Genomic DNA, 20,649 nt, shown 5'->3' on the forward strand with positions numbered 1-20,649 from the left:
ATTCACTGAAACAGACTGATCCTGCATGATACGCTGATAAATGCTTCCTTTTCTAAATATCTTTTCCACATGTATTTTGTTCATAGCATGAACAAGATAGCAAAATAACAAAATAAACGTTGTTATCTCTACACTAAACAGCATAGGTTTAAATAGTTAAGATTTTTGCTATCAGGCATGTGATATATACTGTGTAGGTTAAATGCTTATTTAATATTTTCTTAAAGAGGATGAGAACTAACACCTGTAATGAGAAAAATCAGTTTTACGCTGAGATTCAAAATGGCCCATTCAGACAAACTCCACAAAAGAGGCGCGTACCCCCTTGACTTGAGCAGCGTCATTGGCAAGCCTGGTCGTCAGTGCTCCGGTGGTGTTTTTGGGTTCGTCGAACCAGCTCACATCCTGTGGCACACAAAATGATTTTGTTATCGTAAGGCCTTCGTTATGAAACTCTTCGCTCTGAAGACAATGACGGGGTCAGCTTTGTTTACCATTTGTAGCTCCTGCATGTAGCGCTCAGGATTTGACTCTCAACAGACAAGAAAGGGACTTCATAGACAAACACACAATTTCATTTGTCAAAAAACTATTTGTGAGTGCCTAGTTCGTTCCAAATATGACTTCTAAGTGCTCAATCTATACAACAGTAAACAAAAGAAGACAAATTGCTGCTTCCACAGAGCCTAACTCCTAGAGATGGAAGCCACAAATAAATAGATACACATACCATGCCAGGTGGTAATAGATGCTATGAAGAAAAACAGAGTAGGGTAAGAAGGGAAAAAAGTGAGAAAAGGCACTATTGTATAGACTAGGGAGGGAGCAGAGAAGGCCTCTCTAAGGTGACATTTGAGCAGAGACCTGAATGAAGGAAAGGATGAGGATACCTGAGAGAAGAGAGAAATAGCCTGTGCCAAGGCCCTGAGGCAAAGGCCTACTCAATCTGTTCATGCCCGAGCAACAGTGTCCTAAGGGCTGCCCTAGCCTTAAAACACCTTTGTGTGAATTTGTAAAAGTCGCCTCTTCCTCTAGACAGGTTTCCCTTCTCATCTGGCTCTCCCACTGCCCCTTCTCATACCTTTATTCAGGGGGTCAGTGCATGTATTGGAAAATAGGTGAAGCGATGGGGGATGAGGTCTGTGAGGTAGTGGGGGTCACATCATAGATGACCTTACAAGCACTACAAAGATTCCAGATTTTACCCTGCGGGATATGGGCAGCTTTCCATTTTGGGGCAGAGAACGGTGATTTGACTTATATTTTAGAAGAATGACTCTGGCTTTTGGGAGGTGAACCTACTGGATTGGGGTAGAGATGGAGGCAGTGTGATCAGGCAGGAGGCTATTGTAATGTTAAGAGAAAGAGAGGCATCCAGGAAGACTCTAAGGTTTTTAGCCTGAACAACTGGTGCAATGAAGCTGCCGTTTACTAACATGGGGGAGGACTAGGTAAGGAATAAACCCTGTAGGGTGGGGAGATTCTAAAGTTCAATTTTAGAAATGTTAAGGATGGAATGTTTATTAGACATCCAAATAGAGAAGTTGAATAAGCAGTTAGGTAACTATAGTGCAGGGCAGGATAAACGAATTGGGTTGGGAAAAAAAAAAAACCAACAAAAGACATCTAGATTAAAATTTCGCATTCAACATAAAATAGGGTTTTCTTTGTAAAACGACTTATGCTTTTAAATTAACAAATACGACAAATATTGTAAGTTTGAAGTATACATTTATGTCTGTTACAAAAACAACTATGCTCCTAAGAAGTTATCTGAACTGGTGATTTGCATTAAAGCAGTATCTATCATTTTACCCCCAAATATTAAAGAAACAAACAGCACTACAATTTATTATAGTATGTATCAATTTGCTTTTTAAAATTGTTAAGCCCTTACGTGCCTCCCCACTGGAATGTAACTTCCTTGAAGACAGGCATCATTCAGGCTTGAATGACTAAAATACTTAGTATTATGCCTTGTAAGCAGCAGGCACTTAATGTATGATGGCTGGAGGTAATAATTTATGGAGAGGGCATTCCATAAACCATCAGCTCAGCTTCCAAAGCGTATTGGACCCAGGAGTTGGCCTGGGGGCGGGTGGGGTAATGGGGCATTTGGCCCTAGCCCAGGGTCAGCCTCAGGTCCAAGTGGAATTGACTGTAACTATGGTTTGACTGAGAATCCTCGGACTCTCAGTGCTCTGTCACTCACAGATTCAGTCCTGGATCTGCCAGTCACTGGCCAGCAATTCCCATAACTATGTCTTCTTTTTAGGTGGCAGTGGTAGGTGTAGGAAAGGGCTGAGGCACCAAAGACAGCTGGGAAAAGGTGAATGTCATCTAGAAATCCTGACACAGCCAACGGATGCTTCTCCCCCAGGGTTCAAGTACCCCGGCATGTCGAGGGCATCCTTTGGAGCATCGTTTTATTCACTGGCAAGTGATCAGTGATTTTTAAATGGAAACATATTACAAAGTGACATACAAAATTTTCACGATCGTTAAAGAAAGTTTTTCATTTCAACTGGGCTGCTTTGGGTTACATTCCCAGAATCTCCCCTCTCCTTTGCCCCAGGAAAATATGCACATCTGTCCATTAGGGTTTTGAAGGTATAAAACTTGAGTGGCATTAAATTTAGTCATTATCAGTTGGTAGTACTACAGCTTGAATTGGTTTATCAGTCTAGCTCCAGTAAAAACAAACAAAAAGACAAAAACTGTGAGGAAATGGGCCATGGGGATGAATTTTGATTGGTGGAAAGAAAGGCTCAAGAGGGCATTACTTGGTGGGAAGAAACACAAGTATCCCGGGTTTCCCAGGGGAAAGAAGGAAAGAAAGAGAGGAAAGGGATGAGCAGTATTGAAGATAGCTTCTGCCTACTCTGCCTACAGCTGCTGAGACAAAGGTAGGAGATGAGTCTGCTCTGGAAACGCTGTCTCCCAGTGATCCCGTGCCTGCCCACCGCAAGCAGACGGACGGACAGACAGACAGACAGATGGCAGGGCCTGCACCTGGGCGGTGGTTCAGCTGCATTTGTGAGGTGCAACCGAGGGAAGAGTAACGCCAAAGCTGCTCTGAGTAACCTGACGATGCTCACACTGCCTGAGTCCATGGGGCCCGAGTGGGGAGTTCTGTGCATCCCGGGGCACAAGTCTCCACAGACATACCTGTCTCAGAATGGATCTGAAAACCATGTACCGAAGCCGCTTGGTGAGGATCTCTCCGGCTTTGCCGAATGTGTAGCCCTGTGAAGAATGAAAACATGCCGCAAGGAAGGGGACAAGTCAGAGACCCAGCCACTGACCACACAAAAGGAGGGGGACTTGATGTCACTGCTAAAGAGGATGCTAGGCAAACTCAGAAAACCTAATTTTAAGGGTTGGCTCCATTTCAGTGACTGTATCCTATGGTGCCTAATGGCCCTGGTGGCATAGCCAGGAGAGCCCAGTTTTGAAATGGACTCAGCCACGCCCCAGCTAGCTGGCAGGTGCATCAGGGAATTTTGTCAGAAATGTGTTTCTTTGTTCTCCACTCCCACCCCTGCTGATTTCTCCCAGTGAACCAGGGTCTGTCACTCAGGGAGCTGGAGTTGTCCCCAAGGCCGGGGACACTCTACACAGGGTGGCTATACTATGTAGCATCTAAACCAGGACACTTTTGAGAATGAAAAGGGATACTATTAATTATACCAGGACCTGACGTGCACTGAGAAAACAGGAATATATGGTCACCCCGCCATAAAGGATGCAGAGAACAATAACATCCAAGTCTTAGTTTCCAAGTTTAAAAAGCCAAAGCCTAGGAGAATAACAGGTTGGAGAAGAAGGCTTACTAAGAGAGAGTTTTCTGTTCTACTCCTCCCCGCCCCGCTTTTGTATCTGAGAGGAAGGAAGGAAGTTATCGGGAAAGAATAGAGCAAGCTGTGATTGTGCGCCATGTTGGGCCACATCTGAGGGGAAGGATGACAGAACTCTCATTCCATTGAGTTTGGAGATACAGGATTAAAAGGAAGCAGTGTTCACCCTGTCTTTCTGGAGCTCTGGGAAATGGTGGTTTGCAGAGAAGGTCTGCCACACAATGGCGTGGGGAAAGCCGAGTGGAAATGGCTGGATGGTGCCTCAGGAGAGGAGAGGCCTCATCAGCCACCATACATCCACTGTGCCCCCAAGTAGCATGCTGGACACTATGGAGACAGAGGGAAGAAACACATGCAAAGAGCACAAGTGAAGAAAAAAACAGTTCTTCTGAGTGGTCCTCATAAAGGGGCAGCCAGGCTGGACTAAGTAACTCAAGTCCAGATGGGACCACTCACGCCTCTGGCTGCAACATGGAGCAGACCATCGCCTGCCACCCAGTGCTGTAATGCTGCATAACCCCACTGCTAACATAGACGCCAACTCAGGCAGCAAGAGAGGGAGAACTGGATTAACTGAGTTTAAGCCTAAAATTACTACAATGATTACGTTTACTTGGAGATTCCAGTTTCTGTTATTAGACTGAATGAAATGTAAAATGTCTTGCCCACTACAGGACTGTTACTGTTGTTATATGGACATCAATATAACAGTGGAGAGCTAATTCTCCTTTGTGAAGTACTTCCTCTGACGCTATACTTTACGTTCTCTCATTCAATCCTCATGACAACCCTGTAATCACCACATTACAGAAGAAACTGAAGTTTAAAGATGTTGGTAAGTTGCCAGAGGGCAGTTCTAGGGTGGCAGGGTTGAAATCGGAACCCGGATCTATGGAAATCCTTAACAGAATGGGAACTCAAGAGCCTGAGATTTCATCACCCACTGAGCTCCGTCCTTATGTTTCTAAATGTGGAGCTGGGCATCCTAGCATTAGGCTCGGTGCCATATGTACACTTCTGAGGCCCTATAATTCACAGCATTCATTCTCACCTTGGTTTGCCAGGCAAGCCAGGCTCGGTCTCCCCACACATCCTCATGTTACAAAGGTACTGCTTTAACCACCTCAGTTTCCCCAATCCCAATCTCCAAAGTTTAAAGGACCAGCTCAAAGCCTACCTCCCTCCAAATTCCTCAACCAACTTCACTCTCAGCAATCTTGACCTTCTCCCAACGCCTACAGCATTAAGAGTTGGCATGGCCATGTTGTATATGATTAATGTCACATCTATTATAGTAAGGTCAAATTCCCCAATGAGACTTTAAGAGCTTAGTAAAGAAGGTGTTCAGTCTTTTTCTTTTGTACCTCCTAAACAATGTCCAGGACAATGTTCTATAAAAAATAATACATGCTTACAACATTCTAAATAAAGAGACCAACTTAGAATTTTGTCTTAAAAAATTATATGTGGTTAACCATTCATTCATTCAATATGTGATTGTGTTTCTAACTGCCTCAAACACACCTGGAAACTTAGTCACATTAATTAGCTCTTTTTAATCATCTAGAGGCAGGTCCCATTATCCCTATTGTACAGATAAGGGAACTGAAGCTTAGACAGAGTAAATCACTTATTTGCCCAAGGATACAAAATTAGAAACTGGTTCAACTTGTACTCAACCCTAGGTCTAACACCAAAACCCATACTGCCTGCCTTACCATACTAATCTTTTAGAGCACTTAATTTGTTTTCTCTGTTCCCTCATTAATATTTCAGCTGAGGGAAGGGAGAGCGGAAAGAAGGAGGTAAGCAAGGGAACCAGAGGAAGCGAAACATCTGTGTTTTAAATATCAAAAGAAACTTGGCTGCGAATAGCCCTATGAATACAGGAGCAATTCTACTAAAAAGCAAATGACACAGATGTTTATAAATTCCCACATTTGAATAATGATGCATTTCCCAAAATGAATAAAATGAAAATGTAGACACTTTACCTGAAGGAAAAAAGTAATAAAAGAAATAATTCCAAGGATTAGAAACAACAGTGAAAAAGTGTTACTGTTCTGTCGTTTTGTTTCAGGATCATCATCTCTGATAAAAATCTGTTAAGAAAATATTTAAAGGGTATTGATTAAATCACTGAAGAAGTCACTGGGTCTGACCCATTTCCCATGTAGCACAGTATTTGGGAGCCAAGAAAGCCATCGTGTAATGGCAGTCAGGGTTGGCTTCCTGAATCCCAAACTTTCAGGTGTGTGTATATTCCCTTCCTTGGCCAATAACGGGTCTCTCAATCATAAATCAATCCAACACTTTTTCTGCCACACCCACTATGTAAAGTAGAACTGAGAATCAATCCTCTCTCCTTTGGTGGGAAACTATATTGCATTGCAATTCGTTATTTTATAATTTGGACATTTCAAACTGTCCCAAGGTGTCTGGAGACAAATCTGCTGATGTGGTTTTGGCGAACTAGAGAGACGTGGTCATTCAATCAGCGCAGCTTTTTCAGGAATAAAGGCAGTTCCTGGAGCCAGCCTTCTTTGTAGAATGGCCAGTTATTAGATAGCCAGTGGGGAGCTACAGCCAGCTGACACAACACCACACACAGAGACCTTTCTAGAAATGGTCAGAAGAGCTAATAGGATGTCTTAGGCTCCAGGAACAAAGAGAATTATTGCTGCACAAAGAAAGAAAACAAACATCACCCTTCACAGTGGGCTAAAATCAGTCTTGCAACAGAGCCACATTCCTAACTGAGCCCAGACAACTTTACCCTTTGTAAAGGAGAAAAGCATTTTCGAAGAAATTAATTGTTCTTGATTAGTCATTCCAACAAAAATAATAGCTACCAATCAGTGAGCTCTTACTTTGTGCCAGGCATTATTCTAAGCAAATTCGTGTATATGATTCCTTTTATCCTCATAAACACCTCTTGAGGTTTGTGTTATTATCATCACTATTTTACACAGAGGAAAACTGAAGCACAGAGAGGTTAATTAACTCATTCAAGGTAACACAGCCACCAAGCGATGACCCAAGGGTATAAACCCAAGCAATCTAACTCAGAGCCCACAGCCATAAACTCTGTGTTGCAAACTTTCAATGAGGCAGGTAGCTTGGTTTCCTACCCAGTATCTAGGAGCTAATGTGTTAGCCCTGGAACACCTGCTGTCAGGCCTATTATTACATAAGAAATGAGTAAACAGTAAACCCATTCCTAACTAATCCAATTCCACTTTTTTCTTATGATGCTATTATTTACCTCTCTGTCTGCAAGGCAAATGTTAGAACAGGAATCCACAAACTATCCAGTCAAATGTTTATGTAACATTTTAACATGGCTACTTCTGTACTAAATGGCATAGTTGAGTGTTTGCAACAGAGACCAAAATAGCATGCAAAGCCTAAAATATTTACTGTCTTTCGCTTTGTAGAAAAAGTTTGTTAATCCCTGACCTAGAATGTGCAATCGGTCACTTTATTTCCTTCTTGGTAATTTTTTCAGAACCTAGAATAGTACCTGGCACAAGACAGACACTGAAAAAATATTTCTTGAATAAATACATTAAACATATGAATGTCAACCTGAAATAAGTTAACCTGGCATGGGCAGACCTGAATATTTGTTTTTGTTTTTTTTAATTTACTTTTATTTTTTACATATTGGTTTCAGGTGTACAAAACAATGATTAGAAATTTACACCCCTCACAAAGTGATAACCCTCCCAAGTCTACTACCTGTCTGATATCGTACATAGCTATTACAATACCCTTGGTCTATATTCCCTATGCCGTACTTTACAGCCCATGACTCTCCCCCGCCTCTTCATATATATATGTGTGTGTGTGTGTGTGTGTGTGTGTGTGTGTGTGTGTGTGTGTGTGTATGTGTGTGTATAAAATTATAGTTGACAATCTATATTATTCTACTTCAGCTTCAGGCATACAGCAGAGTCAGGCATCTACACAGTCTATGAAGCGATCCCCCCGATAAGTCTAGTACCCATCTGGTACCTTACATAATCTTTATAACATTATTGATTATGTTCCCCATACTGTATTTTACATCCCCGTGACTATTTTGTGACTACCAATTTGTTTTATGGGTTTTTTGATGTCATCAAATATTAGGGTTTGGCCTGTGCTTTGTGTAATGATCAATCTCTTCCAGAAATTAGGGCAAAGGGTATCCTCAGCTTGATGTTTGACTATCTGTCACGAAACAATAAAGCATTCCTGCCTGGATTGCAACTTTATTGTTGAAAATGCCATCATTCAAAGCAGGTGCAACCAACACATGACAATCTCAATTTTTCCGAAACCATTCCCTTTGTTTCCATCTTAACATGTGGGATGGACATATTACAGAGGTAGCATGTTAGGCCTGCTCATGTCCTGACAAAGTGTGTATGTATGTCAGAGAACAGCGCCCTCTCCGGCCTCTCAGACAAATGCACCAGGAACTCTGCACACTGGTGATAGAACATTTTATGAGCTTTACTCCAAGCCCGGTGATAGCAGGTGAAGGACAGTCCCCTAACTGGTTTCATTGACTACTTCAGGGATCCAGTCCCCAGGGCCCTAGTAAAAACTGGCTTCAGGACAAAGAAAGATGAAAAAAACTAGCTTTCCTATCACAAACCAAACTTTTATTCTTACATCTTCAAGCTGCTTCATTTCATATGAAGGTACATATTTTTTGTATAGTTACAAATACAAACAGTTTATGCTTTAGTCAGGACTGGAAAGTGAATCCAAAAAGTAAACATAAACACTTACCCCTATGATCTTTGAAAATATTACTGAAAACGCTGGTTGCAGGCCTCCATTGATAATGGCACAAAATATACCAACCACGAAATAAGGCCATTCGGTTATATTCAGTTTCAGAATCCTCCAAAAGCTAACTGGAGGTACATTTTCATCCTGGAAAACACAAAATATTACAACAGGCTAGTTAGAAAAAGAATTGATACTTAACTGATTACATAGCAAACAGTTCTTCCATATGCACAAAAAATTATTAATGAATATTCCTAATTCTTTGTTCCTCATCAGTTAATGGCTATTTTGTTTTTTTTTTTTAAAGTTCTGACAGGTTCTATTATATTACTCCTCTATTTTTCTTTTTTTAAAGATTTTTTTTTTAATTGGGGAACTGGGGGGATGGGGACAGTGCTGGGGAGTTAGGGGAAGGGGAACAGACAAGTCGCTGTCGTTTTGTTCTTCAGTCTAGTTGTGGAGGACATTGCTCCACTGGCCCAAGCTGGCACCATCATTACGCTCCTCCCAGACGAGGCAGACTAGTCGCCGGCCTCTGGATGGCCGCCCACCGTGGCTGCTGGCTGCTCACACCAGCCGCCGGTCACACATGGTAGCCCATGGCAACCCACTGCCACAGGGGCTGCAGCCTACGCCGTTGCCGGCGACTCACGGCAGCCCAGCTCCAGGTTGAGCTGTTGTTCAGCATCTTAGCTGTAGAGGGCAGCATCACTGGCCTTCATATGTGGGATCCGAACCAGGGCCCTCTGGCGTCCCAAGCCAGCTCTTAACCATCGCGCCACTCGGCCGGCCCTACTCCTCCATTTTTTAAGAAATAAATGTTTCCACAAACATTTAACATTTGGAATATTTGCAAGTAGGGATAAAAGAATAGAAACGTTTATACTTGAAGACGCATTATACTCTGTCTCTTTACATTATAAATTCTAATTCTAAAAATTCTGTCCTAATAAATTCTCATTCACAAATTCTAACCCAAGTCTAAAAAGTTAAGAGTTTGGTTTGTGGAATGCTCTGGGGGATGGGACAGAAGGATTCCTGATAACCTTTTCCTGTTCCCACTCCTGCCCCAGCCCTAGCCCACCAAACTAGGGGAGCCACAGCGGGAGGATTGAAGACATAAAACCCTGCATCCTTCTCCATACCAAGGCCTCTTTTGTACTAAGCTTTCTCTCTTGGCCTTGCGTTGCCTGGATACTCTTGCGAGTTGATCTTCTTATTAGACTGGATCCTGACTCCTTTGGAGACATTTCCAACGCATTCATTTCATTTTTGGTTTCACCATTTACATTTTCGAACTCAATTTCATTTCCTCTTGTCTAAAATAAGCAAGACATAAGCATAAGCTGGTTAGGCTCACTCAGTTAACCAATGAAAATTAATCACTATAAATCAGATCTCAAGGAAAATAATAATCTGAGTAAATACAGGAAAGGATCAAGTTAAACTGTTTCTTTTTTTTTTTTTGTAATCTATGTGAAAATTAAAACCACTGAATAAACAGGATGCCCAATAAACATGCTGAAATAACAGGGTATCCATTCCACGTAGCTTATCTATTCATCTCCTTTTGGTGGGTGCTTTTGACTCAGTAATGTTTGCTTTGGACCAGTGCTGCCAACAGAAACATGGTACAAGCCATACTGGGAGCCACAGTTGTTATTTAAATTTTCTCAGTAGCCACATTAAAAAATGTGAGAGAAGTAAAGTCAATTTTAATGATATATTTTATTTAACCTAATGTATCCAAGATACTAGTATTTTAACATGTAATCAATATAAACACTTATTGAGCTATTTTGCATTATTTTCTTGTCCTCAGAATCTGGTATTTTCTATTTACAGACATTTCAATTCAGATTTACCACCGTTGTGCTCAATAGCCACATATGGCTAGTGGCTACTGCAGTCAGTGTATAGCTCCCTTTTAAACCTTTTACAACTTCTCTTTAACTTTCTGTAATCATCCTTTTTTATTTTCCCTCCTTTAAAGAGGAAAAAAAATATATATCTAAAACACTGGTCTAATCCTGAACCTCCCTAGTATTTTTTCGCCCATTTCTCAAGATAATCAAGTTAAGTGACATTTATTTATAGCACTAAACAGCGAAATCAGCAAATACTTTAGAAAAATTCTTGAGTTAGACTATACCTGCATTGTGACAAGTTTGAAGTAAAGGCCTTTCTCTCTCATGAGTTCATCATGATTTCCTTTCTCCACAATGACTCCATTATCAAAACCAGCAATGACATCAGCATTACGAACTGTAGACAACCGATGAGCTACCACAATGGTGGTGCGGCCTTTTCTGGCCTAAAGAGAAGAAAATGTGACGTTTGAATACATGCAATTATATGCAAAAATTATATGCAAAAAACCAATTATATGCAAAAATCCACTCACTCAATTTGTATTTACTAAACACTGTAAGACCATCCAAGCTATATAAGGCAGTCTCTAGCTTCAATAAATGTATATCGATTGATAATGGTTTAAATGATGTTTTATTATAATAAAGATAAGCATAAATATGATAGTCACATATTAATATTATGTATGCCTCTAAGTATTTTACTTAATTAACCTCTGTCAGCCTAAGTTTATAGTAATAATCAGGGGCTTACAAAGTAACAAACCCTATAGCCCAGGCATTGGCCAATCAGAGCAGACACAGGCCAGTGTGCTGTACTGATGCAACAGCCAGCAATCAGTCCTGGAAATCACAATATGCTATTTCACAGGACATTTGGATAATCTAGATGGAGCATTAGTGTGAGGCAGCAAAGTCCAGACTTCAGTGTGAAATTGATCTGAATTCAAATCTTAGTTCTGCCATTTATGAATTCCACGATTTTATCCAAATCTTTTAACCTGTGTGAGGCTCAATTTATTCCTATATAAAACAGGGAGAACAGTACTCATTTCTTAAGAGTACCTGTGATGACTAATAAAATAATGCACAGGAAGCATGGTGACGTACACACAGTAGGTACTTAATAAATGATACTAATAAATGATATGCCTAGGTAGAAGCAGTACGGCAACATTGAAGAACTGCGTAAATGTTTTTACAATCTCATTTTTACTTTAATCCGAAACACAGCCAGGTAACCAGAACTTGTCTGAGATTTCTTTAGCCTGTGTAATTTTCCCAATGCTTAGGATGTTTGCTACTCTGTATTTCTCAGGAACTAACAATAAAATCCTCAAAACAAACTAACAAAAAAAAAGGTATGAGGATCAATATGAAAAGGAGAAGTAGAGAACTCAAAGAGAAGAAAAAAAAACATGTAGGAAAACTAGGTGGTAGCAACTAGAAAGTAAAGAAGACAATGGCTCAATTTTTTGGATGTTTTCTAGAAAAGGGGGGCATGTGGAATTCCACCCCCCAAATTTACATTCTAAAGAAAAAGTATTACTAAATGCAACCTTTAAAATCGTTTTTATTTATAATTTCATATACCGTTTTATTGTAAATTAAGAAGAAAATTGCAGATAAAGTGAAGGGAGAAAAAGCAGCCACGGTCCCGCGTGCCTCTATTTTGGTTCACAACATTTTCAGTAACCTTCTTTTTCCTCCCTCAACAATCTATTAAACACAATGACAGGATATTTAAAGGAATATGCAGTGTTGTTTTGTTTTTAGAGAGGAGAAGAGTTGGAACAATCTGAGTTCATCTTTGAAATCTACTGTGACACTTCAACTCAGGGTGGTTCCCACGATATGCCAGAGACCAGGCCCACAATGCCTGGCATAGAGTAAGCAATCCAACAGAATTTGGTGAATGAGTCATGGACTCAGGCATTGCAGGAAGGTCAAACCCTGTTCAGGGTCAAGGACATTTCATGGCTCAGGTGCATTGCCAACAACATTAGCACTCTGCCCCTCTCCTGGGGGTGAGAGGTTTCTCATTTCCCATTAAATGCATTAGGCATTGAACATCTTGGAAATGAAATGTGAGCCTTGAAATTATATTTTGTTCGCAACACTAAAATCTCAGAAAATCTATAAAAACAGGATTATCTCTAAAGCTAATTTTTCAAGATTACAACGAAGACCAATTTTCACTGGAGTCTATATTTCTTATTGTTTAACTTAAAAAATTTCAAAGTGCCTTTCGGCAAAATTTTATTCATTGCTACTTAAAAAAACAAAACAAAAATAATATAAATAAATAATAATTCAACCAACAGACCCAGAGGCCTACTGATTTTATTTTGATAGCAAAAGGAATCACTAGAAATGGTAGAAATTTCCTTTTTCAAAAAAAAATATTGAGAATAATTAACGGTTGGATGTTCTCATGCTTATAAATCAGGTCGGTTTGACTGAGGCTCACAAACCTTATCCAGGGCTGCCTGGACCACGGCTTCACTTTCAGTGTCCAGGGCTGACGTGGCCTCATCCAGCAGCAGGATCTTGGGGTTTCGAACCAGGGCCCTAGCGATGGCGATTCTCTGTTTCTGTCCACCACTCAGCTGGGCCCCTCTCTCTCCAACCAGGGTGTCAAATTTCTACAACACAGAAAACACAGGAGGATTTAGCAAAAGAATAGGCTATCTCAGCTCCCACTTTAAGATGGGAAGAAACCCCTCAACACCACCAGTCTCACAGGCAATACGGTCTAGTTCCTTACAATTTAGCAATAACCAACCTCGCTTTTAAAAAATATGCCAATTACTAGTTGATGGTGCTGGAACTTCAAAATCGGAAATAATCTTGACTTCCCTCCTCCAATTTATAGCTTCCTAACGTTTTATGCATTAGGTCAGTATTCCATTCTTTGAGCCTCTAGCATGACAAAGATCAAGAAGGACTTACATTAGGCAGTTTCATGATAAAGTCATAGGCGTTGGCTTCCTTCACAGCTTGCTCAATCTCATCCATGGTGACATTGTCACGGCCATAACGAATGTTTTCGGCTATTGTGGTGGCAAACAGCACAGGTTCCTGACTCACCACACCAATGATTTCCCGCAGATACCTTACATTGATGGTTCGGATGTCCTGTCCATCGATGCTGACCTGAAATATAAAGTAGGTGTGAATTTCATACATTGCAGAGTGGTAATGTGTGATCGGCAACGGTACTGCTAATCGCTGCAGCATCTAGTTCGGCAAGAGCCATCTCACCACGCCCTCGGTGGGGTCATAGAGCCTCTGTATCAGCTGGACCGTAGTGCTTTTCCCACAGCCGCTGTTCCCCACCAGGGCCACCGTCTGCCCGCTCTGAACCGTCAGGTTGAGGCCCTTCAAGATCTATCAAGACGAATGAAACATAAACTTAACTTAAAGGCAATACACAGATACTGAGACTATGAACTGACAGTTGAATTCAAAACCAGGTTTAAATGTACATATATTTTTTTTTTACAATCTCTAAAGGAAAGTATGACAATCTCTTTATCCAATACATTGTTGAATCATCGAGTAATCATTTATCATTGTACCTGAACTTCTTTTCGAGATGGGTAGTTGAAGTGAACATTTTTGAATTCCAAATTTCCCTTAATATTTTCTGGTTTGTGCCCATTCTTCGAAAAGCTGTCAATGCGTGGCTTCTAAACAGAATAAAATTTCAGAAGATTACTAGGTTACAATAACTACTTTTAGTGACATTTGTGGAGAATTGGATCAAGTGATAAAGAAATCTGCTTTTAAGTGGAAAAACTTTTAGAAAGATAAACAGCCAGCCCAGACTTACATTATCAATTATCTTGAAGATTTCGTAAGCTGCTCCTCTTGCATTTGCAAATGTTTCAATGCTTGGAGATGCTTGTCCAACACTAAAAGCCCCAACTAATACAGAAAAGAAGACCTGAGGAATGTAAAGGAGAAACCATCAAGTTATTTAGTAAGATTTTTTTTCATACTTCCTTCTTATAACACAACTGATAGAATTTTAAAATGACAAGGCAACATATGAATGAATACTGGGTGTCAAAAATATTATTAAGAGCCGGCCAAGTGGCATGTTGGTTAAGAGCTGGCTTGGGATGCCAGCTCTGAGCAGCAGGGCCCGGTTTGGATTACCAACATGGGCCAGTGAAGCAACGTCCTCCACAAGTAGACTGAAGAACAAAAGGACAGCAACTTGTCTGTTCCCCTTCCCCAACTCCCCAATGCTGCTCCCCTCCCCCAATTCCCCAATAAAATCTTTAAAAAAAAATATTATAAAAGTTTCAGTACTTTTCAATTTAGAATACAGAATTAGTCTTACTCGCTCACTGAAACAATGGTGTAAGTTCTATAGGCCCAGAGTATTGTAATAGAATATTCTAATATTTCTTGAATGGCCAAAAATTTTGGTTTAGATCATTTGCAAAAGACAGTGGAAACAAACAAGCTTCAATTTCTTCGTTAGCAAAAATAAGGTAAGATTCTATCTGTTTTCCCTACCTAGAAACCTTAGAGTTGGTGTATCAAATGAAACAGTATATATGAAAATATTTTGTAAATTATAAAGCACACACATCTACGACACTGTTCTTGATTAGGTTAAGTCTTTTTTCCTTCACCAAACTGTGTTCTCTTTGAGGTCAGAGAAACAGGTTTTTGTTTTTTTTTTGTTTTGTCCAAATCAGTTTCGTATTGGTAAAGACTTGACTTTGTTTCTCATCAGGGTTAAAGAGAATTAATGTCAGTATTCATTTCTTACTAAGTCACACAGGAATTATATTACCCAATAATTTACATAGAAGGGATTTAGCTAAGCGATTCTATATGCATTTTCTCCGTTAGTCCTTACAAGAATACTGTCATTTCCATTTGGCAGAAGAGGTAATGGAGGCTTGAAAAGTGTAGATGGCTGCCCCAAATCATACAGCTAAAAGTTGCACAGCTGGAACTTGAACCAAGTTGGTCCAATCTCAAATCCCATGCTCTTAGTCACTAATCTGGATGCTTCCAATTTGTAAGGCAGACCTGGGTTCAGTGAATATTAGGTTTAAAACTGCTTATCTACATCACAAGTAGAATACACCTCTTATCACAACCTAGGTTCACTCACACCATCACTATCCTAATGAAAGCTTTTTGGTAAAAACCATTCTTAACTAAATAGCCCCACACATTCTGGATGAAGCAACAGTTTGAAAAAAACAAGAGACTCAAATATTACACTCACATTATAAATCTGTTTCCTTAGAAAGGGAACTGTTTTAAGGAACTCAACAAAATACATTCCATCATTAACTTAATATACTTGTGGTTGGCCTATGAAAAAGGAACTGAGTAACACTTCTAACAATATGTATTTTATTAGATCAAGATGCAGGTGGAGCTGGGTTGTGTATTATTTCACTGTCGTTAAATAAAAAAGGATGACATCAAATGGCAAGCCTTCTATACTTGTACAAAGATCTATAAGGCAGAGAATCCCCAAATAGAATATTATTTTAGGAAGAGTAACAATTTATACTTCCATAAATTGGCAAGGTGGACTATCTGTCATTCAAAAGATTTTGAAAAGAAGTTAAATTGTGTACTTTGCCATTTGTTGTTATGGACAGTAAATCAGAAAACAAAAGTGAAGTCCTTAGCATAGAATCTGGCACAAAAAATAATCTCAACAAATGAAAGTTCGTGCTATAAAGACTGCTGATGTTAATATTATTTAGGCTACAGGATAAACTATGCAAGGGGGATCTACAGAAAAGACAAAACTGGGCAGCCGGGTGGCTCAGTTGGTTAGAGTTCTTGCTCTTAACAACAAGGTTGCTGGTTCGACTCCTGCATGGGATGGTGGGCCACGCCCCCCCCCCAACTAGACTGAAAGTGGCTACTGGACTTAGAGCTGCGCTGCGCCCTCCACAACTAAGACTGAAGGACAACAACTTGACTTGGAGCTGATGGGTCCTGGGAAAATACACTGTTCCCCGAAAAAACACATGGTTCTCCAATAAAGTTTATAAAAAAGACAAAACTGGTTGTTGAATACATCTAATTTCCTTTCCATTTTTTAACCTACTGATGTATGTCTCTGTGTTACTAAATCGTTCTTCAAGATATATTCTTCAACAGTCAAGCCAACACCACTTGATTTCATTGGCATTTTCAATAGTGATTCTTTTCTTAATACAACATCACTTACAGTGAGCACTTCTCCAATAGAATATTCTCCTGAGAGAACCAAGGAGGTCCCATACCAAAATGCCAGGGCATATGATGCATAGATCAGCAGGAATGCGGCTCCCATAGAAATGTTGGCTGTAATAGCTTTCTTTATCCCAATTCTTTTAGCTTCTTCTAAATTTTTGTTGTACCTGGGAGAAGTAACAAAAATTATCATACATACTCATAAGTCTTATGAAATGGGTCAATATAACATGATGCTTAATGAGGACTTAGACTGTGAAATAGGTGTTTTACACATATTTTCTCCTTTTGTCCATACATTGACCTTATGATGTTAGTATTGTTTTAATTCCTTCTTGTAGAAGAGGAAACTGAGGCTTATAGCAATTAAGTAATTTGTGGCGAAGTCTTCTAAAAGCCCCTTCCCTGGCCTTAGCGATAGCGAAATAAGTAGAGTAATATTTAGCAAACTTCCAGAACTGGCATTGTTTCCTACACAAAATAGAAGCTATGAACACTTCTGTTTTCCTTTTGAAATCTGCATGCCTTTTAAATTTATTAATAAAATGAAGCTATAATGCTACAAAGTGCTCAACATAAGTCCTTTAAATCTCTGAACGTTACGGAAGCTTTGGAGACAGTTTGCTCCCCATCATGCATCCCTGTGGGATTACTAGAAAGATCAACTGAGAAAATACATGTGAGCAAAAGAGCGAAGAAATAAAATGGAGTCACTATGGTCAGTCAAGCTGCTAAATTGTTAAAACCAAGTGGGCTAAGGCATGTGAACATGGTTCTATTCTTGCTTTAATTAGTCTGGGAACTTAAGCTTTTGAACTGTCCAGTCCTGTGTCAATGCCCAGACATTTATTTAACTATAAATAACACTCTGACTACCCACTAAAGGACTCAGGACATGACCAGACCTCCTGGCTCCCATCCCCTACACCACCTGGCATCTATCATCCAGGCTGCCTGCCATCTGGCTGATAATTCTTCTGGACTAATCCTGTGGCTAAGAATGCAGGACTGATTATTCTCAAGGATGTGAGTTTTATTCTAAGAACTCTCAACCTTTCTTTCTCCTTCAGAACACTTTTGAGTTTTTGCCTAGCTTTGTTTCTGGTTTGCAAATTCTAAGATCCTTGAATAAATCTTCATTTATTTCTAGCAAAGCCTCCAGACTCTTCTGAGTTTGTTTAACATGTGTGTGAGAACATTTTGAGAGCTGTGAATTGCTAAGTAATACGCTTTACATGTAAATAAACTACAGAATTTATCTTATTTCCATAGACATTTATTTTAAAAATCACTGACCTGAAAAAATTATTTGGCTTAAAAATATACAACAATCCCTCATTACACATCAGTGTCCCCATCCATAATCTTTCTACACACAGCCTACATCCTAATCCCTCTGTCAATGTTTCCCAATGTTAGTCATGTCATGGTAACCAGTGCTGCAAAAAGGGGCTCTAGCTTGGTGGTTTGGGCCACCCAAACCCACCTGGCTGCTTCAAGGACTGAGAAAATAAAAATCTCAGCACATCTAGAGTCCTGCAACCTGTTCACAGCACAAAGATCTGTACTATATTAGCCAAACTTGGAGAATACCCATTAATACTTTTTACAGCAAATATAGCAAATTTCAGGTCAGTGATTTTTAAAATAAACATCTATGGAAATAAGATCAATTATACAGTTTATTTAAATGTAAAAAGTATTACACAGCAATTCAATTTACACAAAAGAAGGCAAAAGCAAGTAAGCAAACAAAAAAACAAAAACCATGTTGGAGGCCATGCCAGGTATTTCTCTCTCCAGTTCAAATGACTTAAAACTCACTCCCAAATGTTAACTCAAGTACTTTCTTTTTTTAAATTAAACTTTATTGGGGTGACAATTGTTAGTAAAGTTACATAGGTTTCAGGTGTACAATTTTGTAATACATCATCTAGTACTTTTTAAACCCTCAGAGAGTAGTTCATTTCTAATATTAAAGGAGATGGTGTCTGTAACTTTACCTTCATTTGAAAGGAACACAGTAGACTATTCTACTTAAGAAGGGAGACATGAGGTAAGATAATAGGGCCCAAATTTTTTTAAAAAGAAGGATCTTTGCAAATATAGAATCAATATAATATTATTATATAAATAGAATAGATTATAATTAAGTTTTAAGTCTGCTTTATCCTCTGAATCACAGCTCCCTGCAGAACTTAGCACAGGACCTTGCAGAAAGGAGGAGTTCATAACGGTTGAAATAAAAGAACGTACTTCTACATACAATTCAAATTTTGAGGTCTTTAATCCATAAAAACTTGACTATATAGTTATATTAATTTTCTTTGGAGGATTTGTTCCATTAGTATGTGCAGCAGAGTTCAAGCCCTGCTCAAATATGAGCATGCCTTCATGACTTTTTTTAAATAGCTACTTTACCAGTTATGAAAGTATGCCAAATGAAATGTACATGACCCGCATGTTCACTAAAGACCAAATTTAAACAGAACTTTATAGTAATAAAATAATAACATACGATTAGAGTTTCTTCCCCCCAAAATGTCAATCCCCAACTTGCCAGTTGTAATCTTTGAACAAAAAAATTATTCTTGAGAAACATGTTTCAATAGTTGACAGACCTGATGTGAAAGTATTAGGCATCAATTATACATGATTACATTTAAGGAATTTGAACAATTATGACTCACACCCTGTTATTTCCTTTGTTTCATTTCTTGCTTACCCAGACTAATGTAGAAATCATTTCATGTATTAGTTGTTGTCCCATGCAGCCAGAGGAAACATTTGCACAGGAAGATGCACAACAAGGAAGAAAATCATTTAGATACCAGAAAAGATAAATGAAGAAAAGAAGGGGGTAAGGAGGGAAGAAACATAAACAATACTCCTTTTATATATATTGTTTGATTAGCGTTTCAATAAAAATGTCACAATACAAAACCAGCTGTTAAAATCATCCATTTATTAAAAGCATTGGCATGAATATGGTAATTAAAGTAGGTATTCCTAAAATGGGCTAAAGTTACATAACGAAAACACTGATATTTAGAAAATATTGTTCTTCTTAAATATTATGAAAATATTTATCAGTGATACAATAGCCACTTACTCTTGTAAGCAAGGGACAACTGTCGTCTAGCAAATAGAAATCAATACTAACAGGTAAACATTTGCAAGACACACACAAGAGAGAAAAACGAAGGAAAATAAAACTATTCTATACTATTGAATTTATTTCAAATTCCGGTTAAATTTCCATTTTAAGAAAGTCAGCTTCCTCTTACACCTGCTAATTTGACGAGAAAGACTGAATCCTTAGTTACTTTTCTATTTGGAAGCAGAAAAGGGAAGGGGATGAACTAGAAAGAAAATTGAAGGATTATATTTGGTCTCAAAATAGTTTTACCAATTCTACTTCAAAATTATATATGACATCTATGTACTTGTCACCCTCTCCTGCCTGCAGTCTAGATCAGACCATTATAAGCTCTCATCTGGATCCTACAGCAGCCTTCCCACTGGTCTCCCTGCCTTTACTCGTTAGCTGCTCTCATCCATTCACCAGACCAATTACAGACAGAAAAATGATCTTAAAACAGAATATGGACACTCATCCCTTTGTTTAAGACCCTCGACTGCTTCCCTGTGCTCTTGGAATAAAATCCTAACTCCTCACCATGGCCTACAATTTCCCATGTTTTGGCCTCCATCCACCTTCAGCAGCCTCTCTTCACCTCAATCTTCCCTCACTCCACTGAGCTCAAGTCACACAAGCCTTCTATTGCCTAGAACAGCGGTTCTCAACCTGTGGGTCGTGACCCCTTTGGGGGTCGAACGACCCTTTCACAGGGGTCGCCTAAGACCATCGGAAAACAAAAAGATATTTACATTACGATTCATAACAG

The 20,649-nt window shown here is 39.4% G+C and overlaps 1 protein-coding gene across 1 annotated transcript in view; it reads right to left on the reverse strand.

Annotated features, from left to right (window-relative positions):
• The window catches only part of LOC109371291 (multidrug resistance protein 1), a 100,872-nt gene that overhangs the window by 33,741 nt on the left and 46,482 nt on the right, over positions 1-20,649 (reverse strand). The window contains exons 8-19 of the mRNA XM_019623710.1: positions 16,737-16,908; positions 14,349-14,462; positions 14,095-14,205; positions 13,778-13,903; positions 13,466-13,669; positions 12,988-13,158; positions 10,795-10,956; positions 9,788-9,961; positions 8,640-8,786; positions 5,852-5,959; positions 3,169-3,246; positions 322-405 (exon numbers count right to left, since the gene is read on the reverse strand). Of these exons, the coding sequence (XP_019479255.1) occupies positions 322-405; positions 3,169-3,246; positions 5,852-5,959; positions 8,640-8,786; positions 9,788-9,961; positions 10,795-10,956; positions 12,988-13,158; positions 13,466-13,669; positions 13,778-13,903; positions 14,095-14,205; positions 14,349-14,462; positions 16,737-16,908 (1,651 nt within the window). The remainder of the gene's footprint in view (positions 1-321; positions 406-3,168; positions 3,247-5,851; positions 5,960-8,639; positions 8,787-9,787; positions 9,962-10,794; positions 10,957-12,987; positions 13,159-13,465; positions 13,670-13,777; positions 13,904-14,094; positions 14,206-14,348; positions 14,463-16,736; positions 16,909-20,649) is intronic.

This window comes from Hipposideros armiger, unplaced genomic scaffold, assembly GCF_001890085.2.
Source record: "Hipposideros armiger isolate ML-2016 unplaced genomic scaffold, ASM189008v1 scaffold_560, whole genome shotgun sequence".
Classification (NCBI taxonomy): domain Eukaryota; kingdom Metazoa; phylum Chordata; class Mammalia; order Chiroptera; family Hipposideridae; genus Hipposideros; species Hipposideros armiger.